Source organism: Protopterus annectens, chromosome 11.part0 (assembly GCF_019279795.1).
Source record: "Protopterus annectens isolate FY-2018-M chromosome 11.part0, PAN1.0, whole genome shotgun sequence".
NCBI lineage: Eukaryota > Metazoa > Chordata > Ceratodontiformes > Protopteridae > Protopterus > Protopterus annectens.
In genome coordinates this window covers 1453766510-1453784887 of record NC_056745.1, presented here as the reverse complement: position 1 = coordinate 1453784887, position 18378 = coordinate 1453766510, and the positions used below count along the sequence as shown (strand labels likewise).

At 39.5% G+C, this 18378-nt stretch overlaps 1 protein-coding gene across 6 annotated transcripts in view; it reads left to right on the top strand.

Annotated features, from left to right (window-relative positions):
- Positions 1 to 14240, top strand: part of LOC122815900 (alpha-aminoadipic semialdehyde synthase, mitochondrial-like) — a 1133057-nt gene extending 1118817 nt beyond the window's left edge. For all 6 annotated transcript variants that reach the window (XM_044088750.1, XM_044088747.1, XM_044088751.1 and 3 more), the window contains 2 exons: positions 13116 to 13292; positions 13679 to 14240. In XM_044088750.1, the coding sequence (XP_043944685.1) occupies positions 13116 to 13292; positions 13679 to 13794 (293 nt within the window). In that variant the 3' untranslated portion in view covers positions 13795 to 14240. The remainder of the gene's footprint in view (positions 1 to 13115; positions 13293 to 13678) is intronic.
- Positions 14241 to 18378: the final 4138 nt, after the last annotated feature.

The window sequence follows — 18378 nt, the reverse complement described above, 5'->3', positions numbered from 1 at the left end:
TTCTAGTTTAAAATAAAGTTGCAGCTAATTTTATAATGATGGTACGCCCTCAATCTTATCCTGCATTTATTTTATATCATTGTATGTTGAGTGCTGTTTCTATCATTCAGAATGTCTTGCCACTGGCAGCTTTGATCTGAACATTTAAATTAATGTTTTGCCCCTGTAATCTCTTGTATGGGATCTATAATGAGTCACTGACAGTAATAACAATGAAGCCAAATCATCGACAGTAAAGAAATACAATTCTGCATTAACATTACAAAGGAAAAGGAAAAAAAAAACACAAAAAATCATTTCTGCAGGGGTACCCTGCAATATGTGCCATACTCACCCCATTACTTATATCTACCTCCAAAGTCAGTAAGCAGGGAGAATGGGAAAATACCACAGGAAGGGAAAGATCTCCTGCTCTGTGTGTGTAGCAGTCCATCACAGGAAATTGTATAGCTGAAATGTACCTGGAGATCAAAAACACAGACACCAGTAAAACTTCTCACTTCCTCACCTCTATTCTTTTAAATCTACTTAAGAGAATAGTGCTTAGCAACACTGCAGACCAAAACTCTATAAATCATATTGAAAACAACTATTTACAGTTACTTTTCTCAGATGCTTCTGGTATGCTAAAATGGGCATGAATACAGAGGCAATACGTAAATTATATTCTGCCATTTATAATTGACATTGGGCTGGGCTTTAAGATTGGCAGCTAACAGAGAGGGATTTGAGATGATTGGTGTAGCTTTTGTGATTTAGGCTCTTATTTTCTTAGTGAGAAAACACCATGGTCACTCGAGTTGTATCAGGTATTTGGACAGATATATATCAAAGAGGACCTTATACTGAATGACAGGCCTAATGAAGGCAGAATTCAGTGGAGTGGCTACCTCCCTGGACCTGGATGCCATACTCTTACCAATTGACTGCTGAATGAAAAAGTGTTTCCTTATAACAGGGGATGCTTGGTGATCCAATGACAAGCTCATTCCACATGGGTTCTTAGGTCCTTCACTACTGGGTCAATTTACTGCTGTGTGTGTGTTTTGTATGTGATATGCAGGGAATGTCATGCTTGCTGAAGAATACAGTTATACATTTTTTAGCATTTAGTTTTAGGCAGTAACTTTAATACCAGTTATTTGTTTGAGAAAGGCCTTCCTGAAGGATTTCTGTATGTTTTGGAGAATTTATGATGGCATCAAGTTTACAGTCATCTGCATACTTGGCAGCAATAAGGCCTTAAGATTAGCTTTGACCTCCAAGAAGTAGATGCTAAAGAGGAGTGGTCCAAGGACTGATTTGTAAGGTACACCACTAGTGACATCTTTTTTGGAGGAAGTAGATCCACCCTTCCTAATTTCTTGGGTTCTATTTGTGAGCTGGTTTGTAGCCCAGTGAGTTTTATAGGGACTTACAGTTAATGAGATGAATTTATGAACTATGCCTGAGTGGGGATCGTGTCAAATGCCTTTCTGAAATCTAGATATGTGCTGTGTACAGATTTTCCTTCATTCAGTGCTTCAGTAACCTTTTTAAAGATGTTGACTACATCAAGTAAGCAGGGCCTTTCCTTGACAAAATTGAACTTGCTTAAATCAATAGTTTGTAAGCTGCCTATGTCAGTATTCATTCCATAATGACCTTTTCCATAGACTTAAAGATGAGGCTGATCATGCCTATAGGTCTATAGTTATGTGGGTCAAGTAACAGCCGACCTTTGTGCAGGGAGGTCCTCCACTCATCCAGTACAATCCCCGGTTGGAGGTTATTAAAGATCCTCTGTTATGGGTTTGCCAGCTCCATTTTCACCCTGAACATTAGGCATCCTGGTATGTTATCATTCCCCATGGAAGCAGTGTTCTTGGCCTTGGACAGTGCTTTGAGGACTTGTTCTTAGGAGATTTTGGGGGGGGTGCTGGAACCTGGTATGTGATCTGGGAGTACAGGGACAAGATTCAAACCCTATCAATCACACAGCGTTTTAGTCCTCTGCACCACCACTAGTCACTAATACACTAGTATGTTCTAAATGTCAAAAAAAAATCAAATGTACTTTGCTGATAAGTCTAGGTACTGTCATTCATTGTCAGGTTCGAGGGCTATAAACTTCTAGAAAAAGTTGTGGATGATAAACTAATAACTATGTAAGACTTACAGAATACTATGCTGCATGTTATATTTAAAATCTAGTAGTTTAACGGTAATAACAAAACCTTAATACTTCCATATCATCTCTATATTCTAAAATGAGAGATGTCTTTTATCCCCTGTTTCAGGAAATATAAAAATAATTTGGAACATGTCCAAAGATATAACACGAGAAGCTAGGGAATACAGGAAAGTTAAATTACCTACAACGATTATGGAAATTACATACAGCTTCCATGGGTAATGGAAAACACAGGCTGACCTGATCAGTGTATTCAATGTTAGAGGTGAAGCTTTTTTATTTGAATGTGTAGGTTTCAAAAATACAGTAAAACAAGAGATAAAAATAATTAGGGCACTTAGTAACAAGTGTATGTGTAGTTCATAGTGCATGGAAAAGACTGTTGAAACTTGTGCTGCTGGTAATAGACAGCTAATGCAGAAGCTTTCAAAAACTTAACAGATACATACATTTTTCTTGGAGTGGCAGACAAGCCAATAATGTATCTACCTGAAGTTTTGAGTTGATTTTATTTGAAAAACAAAACTCTCGAATATTAATTTTTCAGAAGGGTTTTTGCAAACATTGTCATTTTTTTGCAACAGTAAGCTGCTGTTGATCTGCCTAAGATAATGCACTGCTTTTAAGATTATCACACATCTGGATAGAGGCAGGAGTGAGGTTTGGCAAGTTAAGCCCGTCATCCCATGGAATGCTTCCCTTTGTCCGTGGGGCTGCTGCAGTTCTCTACCATGTCTGGCTAACATGCTGCCCTTTATATGTGGGGCTGCTGCAGTTCCCTACCATGTCTGGCTAACATGCTGCCCTTTGTCCATGTGACTACTACAGTACTGCTGCTGATATTTGCTACATGACATGCAAGATCTTGAGGTAAAGTGCCTGTCAGATGCGCATCCTGCTAGTCAGATGTGCAATCCTCGGCATATTTCGCAAAACTCACAGTGCTAGCAATAACTTGAATAAGCAATAATCCATAACTGTGCGTGGTATATCAGGATTTACCAATGGTTGGTGTAGTTTGATCATGAGGGCAAAGCCCTAGAGATTGAACAACACAAACCATGAGTAAATCCTAATATACTCATAAAGAAGAGTGGAAAATTGTTTTTATACAATGACATTATTTAAAAAAAGAAATTACTTACCTTTCTTAGATAATGTGTTTGCATAATAACAATTTAGTCTTCTTCCATGCTGTTTTCTGTATACTGATGTACTGCACATTCTTGCACAGTGCCGTAGTATAAGAGGAGCAGTGCAGTAGTATAAGAGCAGAGTGCAGTAGTATAAGAGAAGCAATGCAGTAGTATAAGAGCACAGTGCAGTAGTATAAGAGAAGAAATGCAGTAGTATAAGATCACAGTGCAGTAGTATAAGAGAAGCAGTGCAGTAGTATAAGAGCACAGTGCAGTAGTATAAGAGAAGCAGTGCAGTAGTATAAGAGCACAGTGCAGTAGTATAAGAGAAGCAGTGCGGTAGTATGACAGCACAGTGCAGTAGTATAAGAGCACAGTGCAGTAGTATAAGAGAAGCAGTGCGGTAGTATGACAGCACAGTGCAGTAGTATAAGAGCACAGAGCAGTAGTATAAGAGCACAGTTCAGTAGTATAAGAGCACAGTGCAGTAGTAAAAGAGAAGCATTGCAGTAGTATAAGAGAACAGTGCAGTAGTATAACAGCACAGAGCAGTAGTATAAGAACACAGTGCAGTAGTATAAGAGCACAGTGCAGTAGTAAAAGAGAAACATTGCAGTAGTATAAGAGAACAGTGCAGTAGTATAAGAGAAGCAGTGCAGTAGTATGACAGCACAGTGCAGTAATATAACAGCACAGTGCAGTAGTATAAGAGCACAGAGCAGTAGTATAAGAGCACAGTGCAGTAGTATAAGAGTACAGAGCAGTAGTATACAAGCAGAGTACAGTAGTATAAGAGAAGCAGTGCAGTAGTATGACAGCACAGCACATTACTATACGAGCACAGTGCAGTAGTCTAGTAGCACAGTGCAGTAGTATAAGAGCACACTGCAGTATTATAACAACACAGTGCAGTAGTAGCAGTATAAGAACACAGTGCAGTAGTGTAAGAGAAGCAGTGCAGTAGTATAAGAGCACAGTGCAGCAGTATAAGAGCACAGAGCAGTAGTATAAGAGCACAGTGCAGTAGTATAAGAGCACAGAGCAGTAGTATAAGAGCACTGTGCAGTAGTATAACAGCACAGTGCAGTAGTATAGCAGCACAGTGCAGTAGTATAAGAGCACAGTGCTGTAATATAAGAAAAGCAGTGCAGTAGTATAGCAGCATAGTGCAGCAGTATAAGAGCACAGAGCAGTAGTATTAGAGCACAGTGCAGTAGTATGACAGCACAGTGCAGTAGTATAAGAGAAACAGGTTAGTACTATAATAGCACAGTGCCGTAGTATAAGAGTACAGAGCAGTGGTATAAGAGCACAGTGCAGTAGTATAAGAGAAATAGTGCAGTAGTATAATAGCATAGTGCAGTAGTATAAGAGCACAGTGCAGTAGTATAAGAGAAGCATGGCAGTAGTATAAGAGCACAGTGCAGTAGTATAAGAGAAGCAGTGCGGTAGTATGACAGCACAGTGCACTAGTATAAGAGAAGCAGTGCGGTAGTATGACAGCACAGTGCAGTAGTATAAGAGAAGCATTGCAGTAGTATAAGAGCACAGTGCAGTAGTATAAGAGAAGCAGTGCAGTAGTATAAGAGCACGGTACAGTAGTATAAGAGAAGCAGTGCAGTAGTATGACAGCACACTGCAGTAGTATAACAGCACAGTGCATAGTATAAGAGCACAGAGCAGTAGTATAAGAGCATAGTGCAGTAGTATAAGAGCACAGAGCAGTAGTATGAGAAGCAGTGCAGTAGTATAACAGCACAGTACAGTAGTATAAGAGCACAGACAGTAGTATAACAGCACAGTGCAGCAGTATAAGAGCACAGAGCGGTAGTATACAAGCACAGTACAGTAGTATAGCAGCACAATGCAGTAGTATAAAAGAAGCAGTGCAGTAGTGTGACAACACAGTGCAGTAGTATAACAGCACAGAGCAGTAGTATACGAGCACAGTGCACAGTAGTATAGCAGCACAATGCAGTAGTATAAAAGAAGCAGTGCAGTAGTATGACAACACAGTGCAGTAGTATAACAGCACAGAGCAGTAGTATATGAGCACAGTGCAGCAGTATAGCAGCACAGTGCAGTAGTATAAGAGCACAGTGCAGTAGTATAAGAGAAGCAGTGCAGTAGTATAACAGCACAGTGCAGCAGTATAAGAGCACAGAGCAGTAGTACAAGAGAAGCAGTGTAGCAGTATAAGAGCACAATGCAGCAGTATAAGAGCACAGAACAGTAGTATAAGAGCACAGTGCAGTAGTATAAGAGCACAGAGCAGTAGTATAAGAGCACAGTGCAGTAGTATAAAAGCACAGTGCAGTAGTAGTAGTAGTATAAGAGCACAGAGCAGTAGAATACGAGCACAGTGCAGTAGTATAGCAGCACAGTTCAGTAGTATAAGAGCAAAGAGCAGTAGTATAAGAGCACAGTGCAGTAGTATAAGAGCACAGTGCTGTAGTATAAGAGAAGCAATGCAGTAGTATAACAGTAGAGTGCAGTAGTATAACAGCACAGTGCAGTAGTTGTAGTATAAGAGCACAGTGCAGTAGTATAAGAGAAACAGTACATTAGTATAGCAGCACAGTGCAGCAGTATAAGAGCACATAGCAGTAATATTAGAGCACAGTGCAGTAGTATGACAGCACAGTACAGTAGTATAAGAGCACAGAACAGTAGTATAAAAGCACAGTGCAGTAGTATAAGAGCACAATGCAGTAGTATAAGAGAAACAGTGCAGTAGTATAACAGCATAGTGCAGTAGTATAAGAGCACAGAGCAGTAGTATAAGAGCACAGTGCAGTAGTATAAGAGAACTAATGCAGTAATATAACAGCACAGTGCAGTAGTATAACAGCACAGTGCAGTAGTATAAGAGCACAGAGCAGTAATATAACAGCACAGTGCAGTAGTATAAAAACACAGAACGGTATTATAAGAGCACAGAGCAGTAGTATAACAGCACAGTGCAGTAGTATAACAACACAGAGCAGTAGTATGAGAGCACAGTGCAGTAGTATAAGAGCACAGTGCAATAGTACAAAAGAAGGAGTGCAGTAATATAACAGCACAATGCAGTAGTATAAGAGCACAGTGCAGTAGTATAAGAGCACAGCGCAGTAATATAAGAGCACAGTGCAGTAGTATAAGAGCACAGTGCAGTAGTATAAGAGAAACAGTGCAGTAGTATAATAGCGCAATGCAGTAGTATAAGAGCACAGTGCAGTAGTATAAGAGAATCAGTGCAGTAGTATAAGAGCACAGAGCAGTAGTATAAGAGCACAGTGCAGTAGTATAAGAGCACAGTGCAGTACTATAATAGCACGGTGCAGTAGTATAACAGCACAGATCAGTAGTATAAGAGCACAGTGCAGTAGTATAAGAGAAGGAGTGCAGTAGTGTAACAGCACAGTGCAGTAGTATAAGAGCACAGTGCAGTAGTATAAGAGCACAGTGCAGTAATATAAGAGAAACAGTGCAGTAGTATAAGAGCACAGTGCAGTAGTATAACAGCACAGAGCAGTAGTATAACAGCACAGTGCAGTAGTATAAGACCACAGTGCAGTAGTATAAGACCACAGTGCAGTAGTATAAGAGCACAGTGCAGTAGTATAACACCATAGTGCAGTGGTATAATAGAAGGAGTGCAGTAGTATAACAGCACAGTGCAGTAGTATAAGAGCACAGAGCAGCAGTATAAGAGAACAGAACAGTAGTATAAGAGCACAGTGCAGTAGTATAAGAGAAACCGTGCAGTAGAATAGCAGCACAGTGCAGTAGTATAAGAGTACAGTTCATTAGTATAAGAGCACAGTGCAGTAGTATAACAGCACAGAGCAGTAGTATAAGAGCACAGTGCACTAGTATAAGAGCACAGAGCAGTAGTATAAGAGCACAGTGCAGTAGTATAACAGCCCAGAGCAGTAGTATAAGAACACAGTGCAGTAGTATAAGAGCATAGTGCAGTAGTATAAGAGAGGAAGTGCAGTAGTATAACAGCACAGTGCAGTAGTATAACAGCACAGAACAGTAGTATAAGAACAAAGTGCAGTAGTATAAAAGCACAGTGCAGTTGTATAACAGCACAGAACAGTAGTATAAGAACACAGTACAGTAGTATAACAGCACAGAGCAGTAGTATAAGAACACAGTGCAGTAGTATAACAGCACAGAGCAGTAGTATAAGAACACAGTGCAGTAGTATAACAGCACAGTGCAGTTGTATAACAGCATAGAGCAGTAGTATAAGAACACAGTGCAATAGTATAACCGCACAGTGCAGTTGTATAACAGCAGAGAGCAGTAGTATAAGAACACAGTGCAGTAGTATAACCGCACAGTGCAGCTGTATAACAGCACAGAGCAGTAGTATAAGAACACAGTGCAGTAGTATAACAGCACAGCACAGTTGTATAACAGCACAGAGCAGTAGTATAAGAGCACAGTACAGTAGTAAAAGAGCACAGTGCAGTAGTATGAGAGAAGACGTGCAGCAGTTTAACAACACAGTGCAGTAGTGTAACAGCACAGAGCAGTAGTATAAGAACACAGTGCAGTAGTATAAGAGCACAGTGCAGTAGTATAACAGCACAGAGCAGTAGTATAAGAACACAGTGCAGTAGTATAACAGCACAGAGCAGTAGTATAAGAACACAGTGCAGTAGTATAACAGCACAGTGCAGTAGTATAACAGCCCAGAGCAGTAGTATAAGAACACAGTGCAGTAGTATAAGAGCATAGTGCAGTAGTATAAGAGAGGAAGTGCAGTAGTATAACAGCACAGTGCAGTAGTATAACAGCACAGAACAGTAGTATAAGAACACAGTGCAGTAGTATAAAAGCACAGTGCAGTTGTATAACAGCACAGAACAGTAGTATAAGAACACAGTACAGTAGTATAACAGCACAGAGCAGTAGTATAAGAACACAGTGCAGTAGTATAACAGCAAGGAGCAGTAGTATAAGAACACAGTGCAGTAGTATAACACAAAAGTGCTGTTGTATAACAGCATAGAGCAGTAGTATAAGAACACAGTGCAATAGTATAACTGCACAGTGCAGTTGTATAACAGCACAGAGCAGTAGTATAAGAACACAGTGCAGTAGTATAACCGCACAGTGCAGCTGTATAACAGCACAGAGCAGTAGTATAAGAACACAGTGCAGTAGTATAACAGCACAGCACAGTTGTATAACAGCACAGAGCAGTAGTATAAGAGCACAGTACAGTAGTAAAAGAGCACAGTGCAGTAGTATGAGAGAAGAAGTGCAGCAGTTTAGCAGCACAGAGCAGTAGTATAAGAGCACAGTGCAGTAGTATAACAGCACAGAGCAGTAGTATAAGAACACAGTGCAGTAGTATAACAGCACAGAGCCGTAGTATAAGAACACAGTGCAGTAGTATAACAGCACAGTGCAGTTGTATAACAGCACAGAGCAGTAGTATAAGAACACAGTGCAGTAGTATAACCGCACAGTGCAGTTGTATAACAGCACAGAGCAGTAGTATAAGAACACGGTGCAGTAGTATAACCACACAGTGCAGTTGTATAACAGCACAGAGCAGTAGTATAAGAACACAGTGCAGTAGTATAACAGCACAGTGCAGTTGTATAACAGCACAGAGCAGTAGTATAAGAGTACAGTGCGGTAGTATAACCGCACAGTGCAGTAGTATAAGAACACAGTGCAGTAGTATAACCGCACAGTGCAGTTGTATAACAGCACAGAGCGGTAGTATAAGAACACAGTGCAGTAGTATAACAGCACAGTGCAGTTGTATAACAGCACAGAGCGGTAGTATAAGAACACAGTGCAGTAGTATAACAGCACAATGCAGTAGTATAACAGCACTGAGCGGTAGTATAAAAACACAGTGCAGTAGTAAAAGAGCACAGTGCAGTAGTATAAGAGAAACAATGCAGTAGTATAGCAGCACAGTGCAGTAGTATAAGAGAAACAGTGGAGAAAACAGAACCTTTTTTCATTTTTAACTATTAAAAATCTACAGCTTTACAAGGGACAGTGAAAACACACAAGTAAAATCAAGTAGGTTTCTGTTTGCTTAGTTTAGCTGAACATACCCAATTTTTCTTACATTTTGCTCTGTCCCTCAGCATATGTCTTTAGAAAGTCTGGCTACACAATAGTACTTCAGTGTCCAAACTTTTTTTCTATTGGTATATGCTCAGTTTACAACGAGCCCCAAGTTTGGATGCCCAATCAGTGTGCTCATTTGTAAACAGTAATGAGCATTTATTGTATCATTAGCATTGCTTAATTAGCCTACAAGGAACAGTTCAATGGATACCTGTTTAGTTTTGGTTGTAGAACTTTCTCATTTTGCTGGTGAAGAAGTTTAGTAATTTGGGTCACTCTTTCACAATCAGAATTTAGCCCACAAGGGTGACCCATCCTTCAGCACAGCACTGATCTACTTCAAAGATATGAATTAAGCTACGGGAGAAATTGTTATCTCTATGATGTTAACCTTTAGACTGGATACTAAAATATGCTAGGCTAAATAATTGTATAGCATTTCCTGCATTCCAGCTGTCTGTTGACTTATTGTCAGAGAAATTATTGTTTGTCATTTTGTATGTGTTGCATATTCATAGAGTAAGGTGTTTGCAGTCCTTCATTGGCATTCCTGTAGTAGTCATGGTGTAGTCCTTGCTGTTCCATCATCTAGTAGGATTGATATTGGAATTTATCCATCATTGATCAAGAGCTTTTGGAAGGAACCAGTGCAAGTTTCCCAAGTAGCATAACATGCTGTGATGTGGTGATGTCATTTAGAATATTCAAATGCATCATTTGCCTGTGCATAGCTGTCACTCTGATATTCACATTTCTGTAGTGACATGGAGGTTACAGTTACAAAACCATGAGCTTTCTTTATTTATTTACCCATATTTGACCAGGTTAGTCCTAGTAGGCTACTGGGCTCTTTTCAGTGGATATCTGAGCTGGCATTTATATTACTAGGGGAAATTTTGCCAAGGCATTCAAGGACTTCCCCAAATATTTTTCATAGTTACTGTAGGGTCTTTTACATCTGCCTGAGCTATTACCAGCTCAAGCGGATGAGACCTCACATCTCATCCAAAAGACAACATAGTCAGGAGTGCAGCATTCCCCTTATGTTACAATGTAATGTCAGTAATCCATCTACCTGGTGTAAGAATAGAACCCACAGTCTTCTGAACCTAAAGTAAGTGTTGTACCACTGAATCTGCTGTAGCAGCTTAAGTGGAGATGCTGGACTTGTGCATAGTGTCTTTACCTCCAGTTAAGCCTACTTTGTTGGTCCAAGGGGATGGAGTATACCATGTAGCACATGCTCTAAGTACAAACAGTTGTAACTGTACTTCCTAAACAGTTAGGGCTACAGATATCTCATGACACAGACTACTGCTTGGCTATGAGCCCCCATGTGTAGTGTCTATTCATATTTCAGGTCATACATCTAGATATAAACTTCAGTCAACCTGAAGTCTAAAGAATGACCATTCCATCTCATGACAGCTATAAACCCACCCATTTTTTTCAGCCATTCAGTCCTTAGTCAACATTTTCAGCTCCTGAATGAACATAAAGCTAAGCTTGTACTTTGTTTACCACTTATCAATTTAAGAAGCTTATATGTTGTAATAACATTAGGCCTCATGTCATATATTCTTGTTTTTTGGGGGTAAATTATTGTGTTCCATATTTTATGGAAAGCAAGCTGATAAGACAAATAGTCCTACCTTTTTATCTTATTCTGTTCAACAAGGCCGTTTAGTATTTCCACATCTTTCTTTTCTTTATTACTTTCTTCTTTTGTCCTATTTTTTTTATTTCTTGTTTTGTTACTGGGCTGGATACCTGCTCGGCAGAGGTTGAGGAAGAAAAGCTGTAGTAGAAGACAACCCTATGGAACTGTCAGATGACCTTTATTGGAATAACTTGGCACTTCTTAGTTATATTAAACAGTGCATTATAGCGTGTAGTAGTAATGGTGTACAAACATTTTTCTGGAGGGACATTTAAAACAAGAATAAAAAAAATCTTTCCTCAGGTTCATGCAAAAACATAAAGTGTTTCCGGATGACAAGAATTCCAACTTCTGCAAATCTCTAAATGTGCTACTGTTGCTCTTCATTTACAGTTGCTTTCATTTGGTAGTGGGGGCCCCATATATTGGTAGCTCCTGCCCACTTTCTGTTGAGTTGTTGCTTATATGTAAACTGCTAATTAGCACTAATGTTGGTGACCTCAATAAGTATCAAGCTGACTTTTCTAAGTGCTGGACAGAGAGAGAGAGCGAGAGAGCGAGACAGAGACTAATATGTAGACAAAATTATTGAAAAAAGCAGTTGTGTTCTTTGAAGGGTGAGCTATATGTCTGAGAAGATATGAAGTCATCTGTTCCTTGTGGTTCAGTTCTGATAAAAGTAATACTATTCCCACATGTCATTACAATTATTACATGTTCCAGGTATAACCTGACACCCATTATGGAAGCCATTTTAATTAGCGAGATGATCTCCTATGGTTGACATGAATCCTAGACTTGTTTTTAAAGTATATCTGCTCATTGAACAGCAGACATCAGACTAGAACATTCTCTTTCCAATCTTGTTCAGTGATATTCCAAAGCGACAAAGCTGAATCTTTGAATGTGTGTGAGTGTCCGCACACATACACGTGTGCGAACTTTGCAATGATAAACTGCCTTGAGTGCATTAATAATTTTACACTGAAGGCTGAGTACATGCTTCTTTCTTTGGTTCATGGGTTCATAGATTCATTGGTAAGTACTAGGAGAGGTGTCCTTGTTGACCATTTTAACCCTAACCAATTTCCCTTAGTGAGAATCAAACCCTGTACGTCTTGTCTTAACCTTATCATCATGCTGACCCCCAACCACCTTTGGTCTTGAAACAGGTTCTAAGTAACTACCAGGAGTCTACAGAGTGGAAGTTTGAGATCTGTGTACCCCTGTTGTAGACATCCACCATACAGATTTTATTTTATTTATTTTTATTTATTTTTATTTAACATTTGTTGACCGGGAAAGTCCGACTAGGTTCCACAGATCCTGTTTTCAGCGGAGGCCCGGGGAGAAACGCTCCAGAAGGATAAGGAAATTACCAATAAATAATTTGCCTCCTAACTAACCTCTACAACCAACAGACTAGTATGGAGCCACATTCTTCAGTTGTGGTTGATGTAATCTGACATCATGTTAGCTGTATTGTTCCATTCAGGGAAGAACTATTAGACAGCTCTGCAGTGCTAGATTTGAGGGCTGGAATTCTGAAACAGAAATTTCTCTATTTTATAGTAATTTTTACCTTATTTTCCATGTTACTTTCCAAAGTTCTCAAGATAATACTGGAAGCCAGTAGGAGTCTGAAAGAAGCATATGTAATATGTTGTTTATATAACATATCATTATTCCATTGTACATGCCATGAAACTTACCTATCAATGTAGCTCTGTGCAGATTTAATGGTTGGGGCAGATCCACACACCTAGTCTCTCTAGTCAGTGACAGTCTCCATTTTCCTGATGTGGGCAATATATGGCTGTTGGTTCACACTCAGCAGGGCCTTCAAGACATTCTGTGTTAAGGTTAAAGTGAAGTACAAGTCATTTTGGTGTTTACAATATTTGATTATGACAACTACCAAGTAAAGTTTCTGTGAGAATTTTGTTTTGAAACTACATATATGTTTGAGTACAGTTAACTCATTATTTTTTTTAACTTTTTTGTTTGAATCTAGAATATAGATATTACAGTAAATACATGTTCAATGTTTCAGGTGCTGGTGAAAGAGATATGATAATTTTGAGGAATGACATTGGTGTTAGACATCAGTCTGGAAAGTTGGAAATGAATCACGTCAGTTTGGTGGTGTATGGTGAAACCAATGGTTATTCTGCAATGGCTAAAACAGTAGGCTTCCCTACTGCTATAGCTGCCAAGATGGTATTAGATGGTAAGCATTTTTAATATGACTGAGTAATCTATTGAATGCTGAGCATTTATATTTTCATTTAAATGTTACCTTTTTACAACATTTTATCACAGTGAAAATGTAAATATTTTACTGAATTACACGTTTTTCTACTATTTTTCCTTGGAAAAAAACATGTTATATCAATTTCAATCAGCTGTATTGACTTATACTTTCTGAAAAGCGTGTTGTACATTTCAGATTAGATCCCATCCTGAATTCTTCATAGGTATAAGCTTGAGGTACACATTTTAGAACATAACATAATGTACTAAAATGCTTGTTTGCTTACAGGTGTAATGCCAATGTATTGTCTGTGTCGATACTATATGAATTTAATTCAAATGCATATTTCACTTTATCTTCAGGTGAAATTACAACAAAAGGAATGGTAGTGCCATTCTCGAAGGATATCTACGGACCAATGTCGGATCGCATCAAAGCAGAAGGCATTCTGTATACTGCAGAAACCAGTTTTGTGTGAACTCTTCTAGAATGTGGTGTGGTCTGCTTTGTTCACGTCCTCACGATGCAGAAACATATATCATATTGACTGATAATCTACACAAGCAGATTTTTATATGAGGTGGACTTGTTTTACTACAGACTGTATAAATATATCCAAATGTTAGAGCTGGCACAGTGTTTTTCATTTTGTTTGCCAAAAATTAAAATTAACAAATGGCTAACATGGCAAGAATTTTGACTATCTAGGATTTTACCTGTCCTAAGGTATACAAATTACCTCAGCAGAAATATTACTACTTCAGATAGCACATATTTGAACTGATTTGGAAATGCAGTAAATTGTTCTTGACCAGTTTAAATTTGCCTGATATTCTGCCTGCCAGTTTTGTATGGTCTTATGACTTCCTGGTCATCTTCGAAGGTATAAAATAACATGAGGTCTTGATGTTTTAAAAAAACAAAAATAGAAAATGTAGAAAAATCAGTTTCAAATGCAGAGGTGCTTAAGAAGTAGCTGATGACACAGTATGGGAAGTTACAGTGGTGTACCATAAAGGCATTGCAGTTCTATTTTAGTCTATGATAATAAGAAAATAATGCAGTATATGTACAATATGTTGATCACAATGTTTTCTTTTAGTACACATTGCCTTGTTAATTGTAATTTTTTTCTGTATTTGTAATGAAATCTACTTTACAGACTAATATTTTAAATGGCATTTGTATGTTGAAGAGTCGGTCATATTGTATGAACTGTAAACTGTGAAGAAACTGAGCTGCAAACTTTCAGTGCTGCTGATTCAAGAAGATGGCTGTTCGCTTAATCAGTCCGAGTTTATTACAGTGCTGAAGAAACTAAACACTGAACATGAAATTAAGAAGTACAATAAATAGAACAGTTAGTAGAAAACTATAAATATAAAGTCAGGTAAAGGAACATACAGAAATTGTACTGTGACTGTAGAATGGAGCATTTCACAAACCAGGTTACAAAATTAAAAAAAGTGCTAAGGCCATATTTTGTCTGAATTAAGAAATCACAAATAGTTAAAAGATATAATGAAAAATGCTTCCGAGTTTACCTTTAGGTGGACAAAGATTGAATCCTCAACCCTCATTTGCTCAAAATTCAACCCACCAAGGATATGAGCTCCTCCACTGAAAATCAATGTCTGTGAGTTATGCCTGCAGTGATGTCCTTTTTAATGGAATTTCCCCCTTCTTTGAATTGGTATGACCATAGAGTTTGTCTATATAATTTCAAGGGTGGGCGGTTATTACAACTCCCCCCCCCATCAGAGTGTGTAGTTAGTAGTTTGCCCCATGCAAAAAACACTTAAAGTGTATGATTTGTGGTCATTTGTTTTCAGGGAATGCAGTTCAGGGATTCTTCATAGAATCATAGGAGGTTACTAGACTACTGGTCCTAAGGCCTCTACAAGCCGAACCATGTTATACCCTTGTTCCCTTATGGACCAAGATATATAGCCGTGTCTGCGTGCAAATCTAAGATCGGCACCAACTGCCCCTGTCTAAGAGGGACATAGGTGAAACCCCTGGTGTAAATTTATGGCTTCCCATCCAACTGCCCAGGTTACACTTACATTGGATCACCGAGTAGCCCTGTTTTACATGAGTTGGGAGTTTGTTCCAAAGAAGTGGCAACCTCTGAGAGACCTATCTGTCTCTCTAGCATGTCCTGTTAATATCACAGGCTAAGTTAAGGTCCCTAGAGCAAGTGAATCTTGCCCCATTGGATTTGAGGATGTGCAGCAGCTTCATCAAGGCAGGGTCTGAGACTGCTCTGTAGGCCAGGCACAAGTCACCTCTAAACAGTCTATACAATACTAAATAAAGTGAGGGGGCATTCAGTCTGTCTGTGTAGGTCATGTATTGTAGGCCCTGAATTTTCCTGGTGAAAAATTTCTGAGGTCTCTCCAGTTGCTGCAGATGTCTGGTGAGGTACATACAGAAGGGAGCAATGTACTAAATTATTGGCCTGATGACAGCCAAGTACAAAGGAGTTATAACCTCCTTAGCTTTGGATGCTATACCCTTGCTTATGCAGTGTACAATGTGGAAGGCCATCCTTACTACTGTGGATACCCGATGATCAAAATTAAGGCCGCTATCAACTTGCGTTCCTAAATATCTCACCACTGGGTTTGAACTTGGGGGGTATTCTTAATGATGTAATTAGTAGGGGATTTCTCTTTTGCTAAAGGGAATGATAATGCATTTTTTTGCATTAATTTAAGTCCATGGCTTCAACACCAATCATTTGTCTGTGTAAGCCCATTTTGTATTCTGTTGACATCTTTGGTGGATTCGATCGTTGTACCCAGTTTACAGTCATCAGCAAACTGGGTAAGAAATAGGCGATCAATTTTCACCTGGACTTCAGAAAAATAGATACCAAACAGTAGGGGGCCTAGCATAGATCATTGTAGAACACCACTGGTAACAGGTCTGCTAGTAGAGTTGGCATCCCCAGTTTTGACTGTATGTGCTCTGTTTGTGAGCCAGTTGGCAAACCATCTAGTGACATAAGGGTTAATCCCCAGCTGGGTGAGTTTTTCAATGATGCCTGAGTAAGGGATTGTGTCAAAGGCCTTGGTAGGTCGAGATAGGCAGTGTGAAATGTTTTGCCTTCATCCAGGGTCTTGGTGACATTCTTGAAGAAGTCCACTAGTTTAGCAGACAAGATTTGCTCTTAATGGAGCCAGACTGGGTCTGGTCAAGAGTTTGAAGGTCACCTATATTCTTGCTGGTAAGGTCCATGAGAATTCTCTTCATGGCCTTGCAGATAAGGCTGGTTACACTTATGGGTCCATAGTTCCTGCAGTCAGTTGAGGTATCCCCTTTGTGCAAGGGGATTATGGTTGCTGTTTTCCACTCAGCTGGATCAAAGCCAGTACTTAGAACTGACGACCCTGCTCAGTAGTTCCGCTAGTTCCTGTTTTAGACCATTTAATAATTTCTGAAGATGCTAGGCAGAGGACTGCTGACAGGTATGTTATGGGATATGATTGGTGACTATAGGGGGGGGTGAAGTATTCACCAAACCTGCCTGCTGGCAGGTTGGCGATGTCCTCAGGTTCATTATATGTGGTACTGCCCACAACTAGTTCGGCACAAAGCTAAGCCTTCTCTTTTAGATTTCAAATGTAGCTAAAGAATGTTTTGTGATTTTTCTTAGCTAGGGATGCTAATTTATTTTCGTAATTAGCTTTAAAGGACTTTACAATATGTTTAATCAGCTTGTTTATGCTTTGGAAGGAGTTCTTCCTTTGCTGGGAATATTCCCCTTTGTTTTTTGACAGCAGTTTCTTTCTCTTATTGTATTACCTATTTCATAGGTTCATAGATTCATAGGTTGGTACTAGGCTATCAGCCCTAGGGCCTATACAAGCCTAGCCATAACAATTCCCTGGCTATTTCTTTGCACACTATTTACTTCCCTGGACCCCTGTCTAGCAGGGCGACTGACATGATCCCCAGGGTGAATTTCCTTTCTCCCATCCGATCGTCAAGGTTCCTTTTGAAGAGGGCCAAAGAGGCACTCTGCTTGATATGTATAGGTTCATATGCTAGATGTCCACCAGGGTGGCTTATTTTTTTTTTGTGAGGATCTTGATTTGATCTGCTGCAGTACAGCTGAGTATATACATTTATAAAGGTGTTTATACAGGACATTTGTATACATCTCAGGATAGAGGTCATTGCTGTCAGTGTTAGCAGGGGGTCTGAAACTATTACACAATTGTTACTTTACCAGGTAGGGCCCCACACATGGGGTGGTGCAGAGATTCCCCATGTTAATGAGCACTTTGTCAAGAATATTAGAGCCCCTTGTGGGGATGCTGACTATTTGCTCCAGAGCATTTTTGTTAAAGTCCAGGAACCTTTAGGCAAGTGAGCTTGTGCTCATATATGTTACCCAGTCGATGGAAAGATAGTAAAAGTCACCCATGACTAGGGTATTTGGCTGTACTGAGAATGACTCAAGTAGGTCCAGATAGGCTGTGGGGTTTTTGTGGTTCATGATGGGGACCTATAGCTAACAATAAAGTGAGTGGGGTCTTTCCTACAGTTAACTGGACGTGGAGCAACTCTAGGGAATCATACTGTTTAACCAGTTTAGAGATGTATTTGTGTTTAATGAAGATGGTTATTCCTCCTCTATGTTTTTTTCATGTTCATTTTGTGGTCTGAATGTTTGGCAGGCATTATAGTCCTGCATGGCCGGGGTACTCGATGAGGTCTCTGAGTCTCTGTGACTGTGCAGACATCAGTATCCTCCAGGGTGAGAAGTGTTTCAAGTGAGTGTAGTTTCTGATTTAGACTCCTAGCATTAAGCAGCATAACCCTGAGTTGGGTTCCGAAGGATATTTTTAAGTTGGGAATTTTGTTCTTATCACATTGCATAAAACAGGCACTAAGCGGTAGGTAAGTACCTTTGCCAGCAACCTAAAACCTAGAGGCGACAGGTGAAGACCATCACTGGCAAAGCAGCATGGTTTGTCGACCATATCATCCCTGGCTGTCAGATACTGAATTCCTATGGACTGACATCAGAAGGTAAACCAATTGTTGAAGT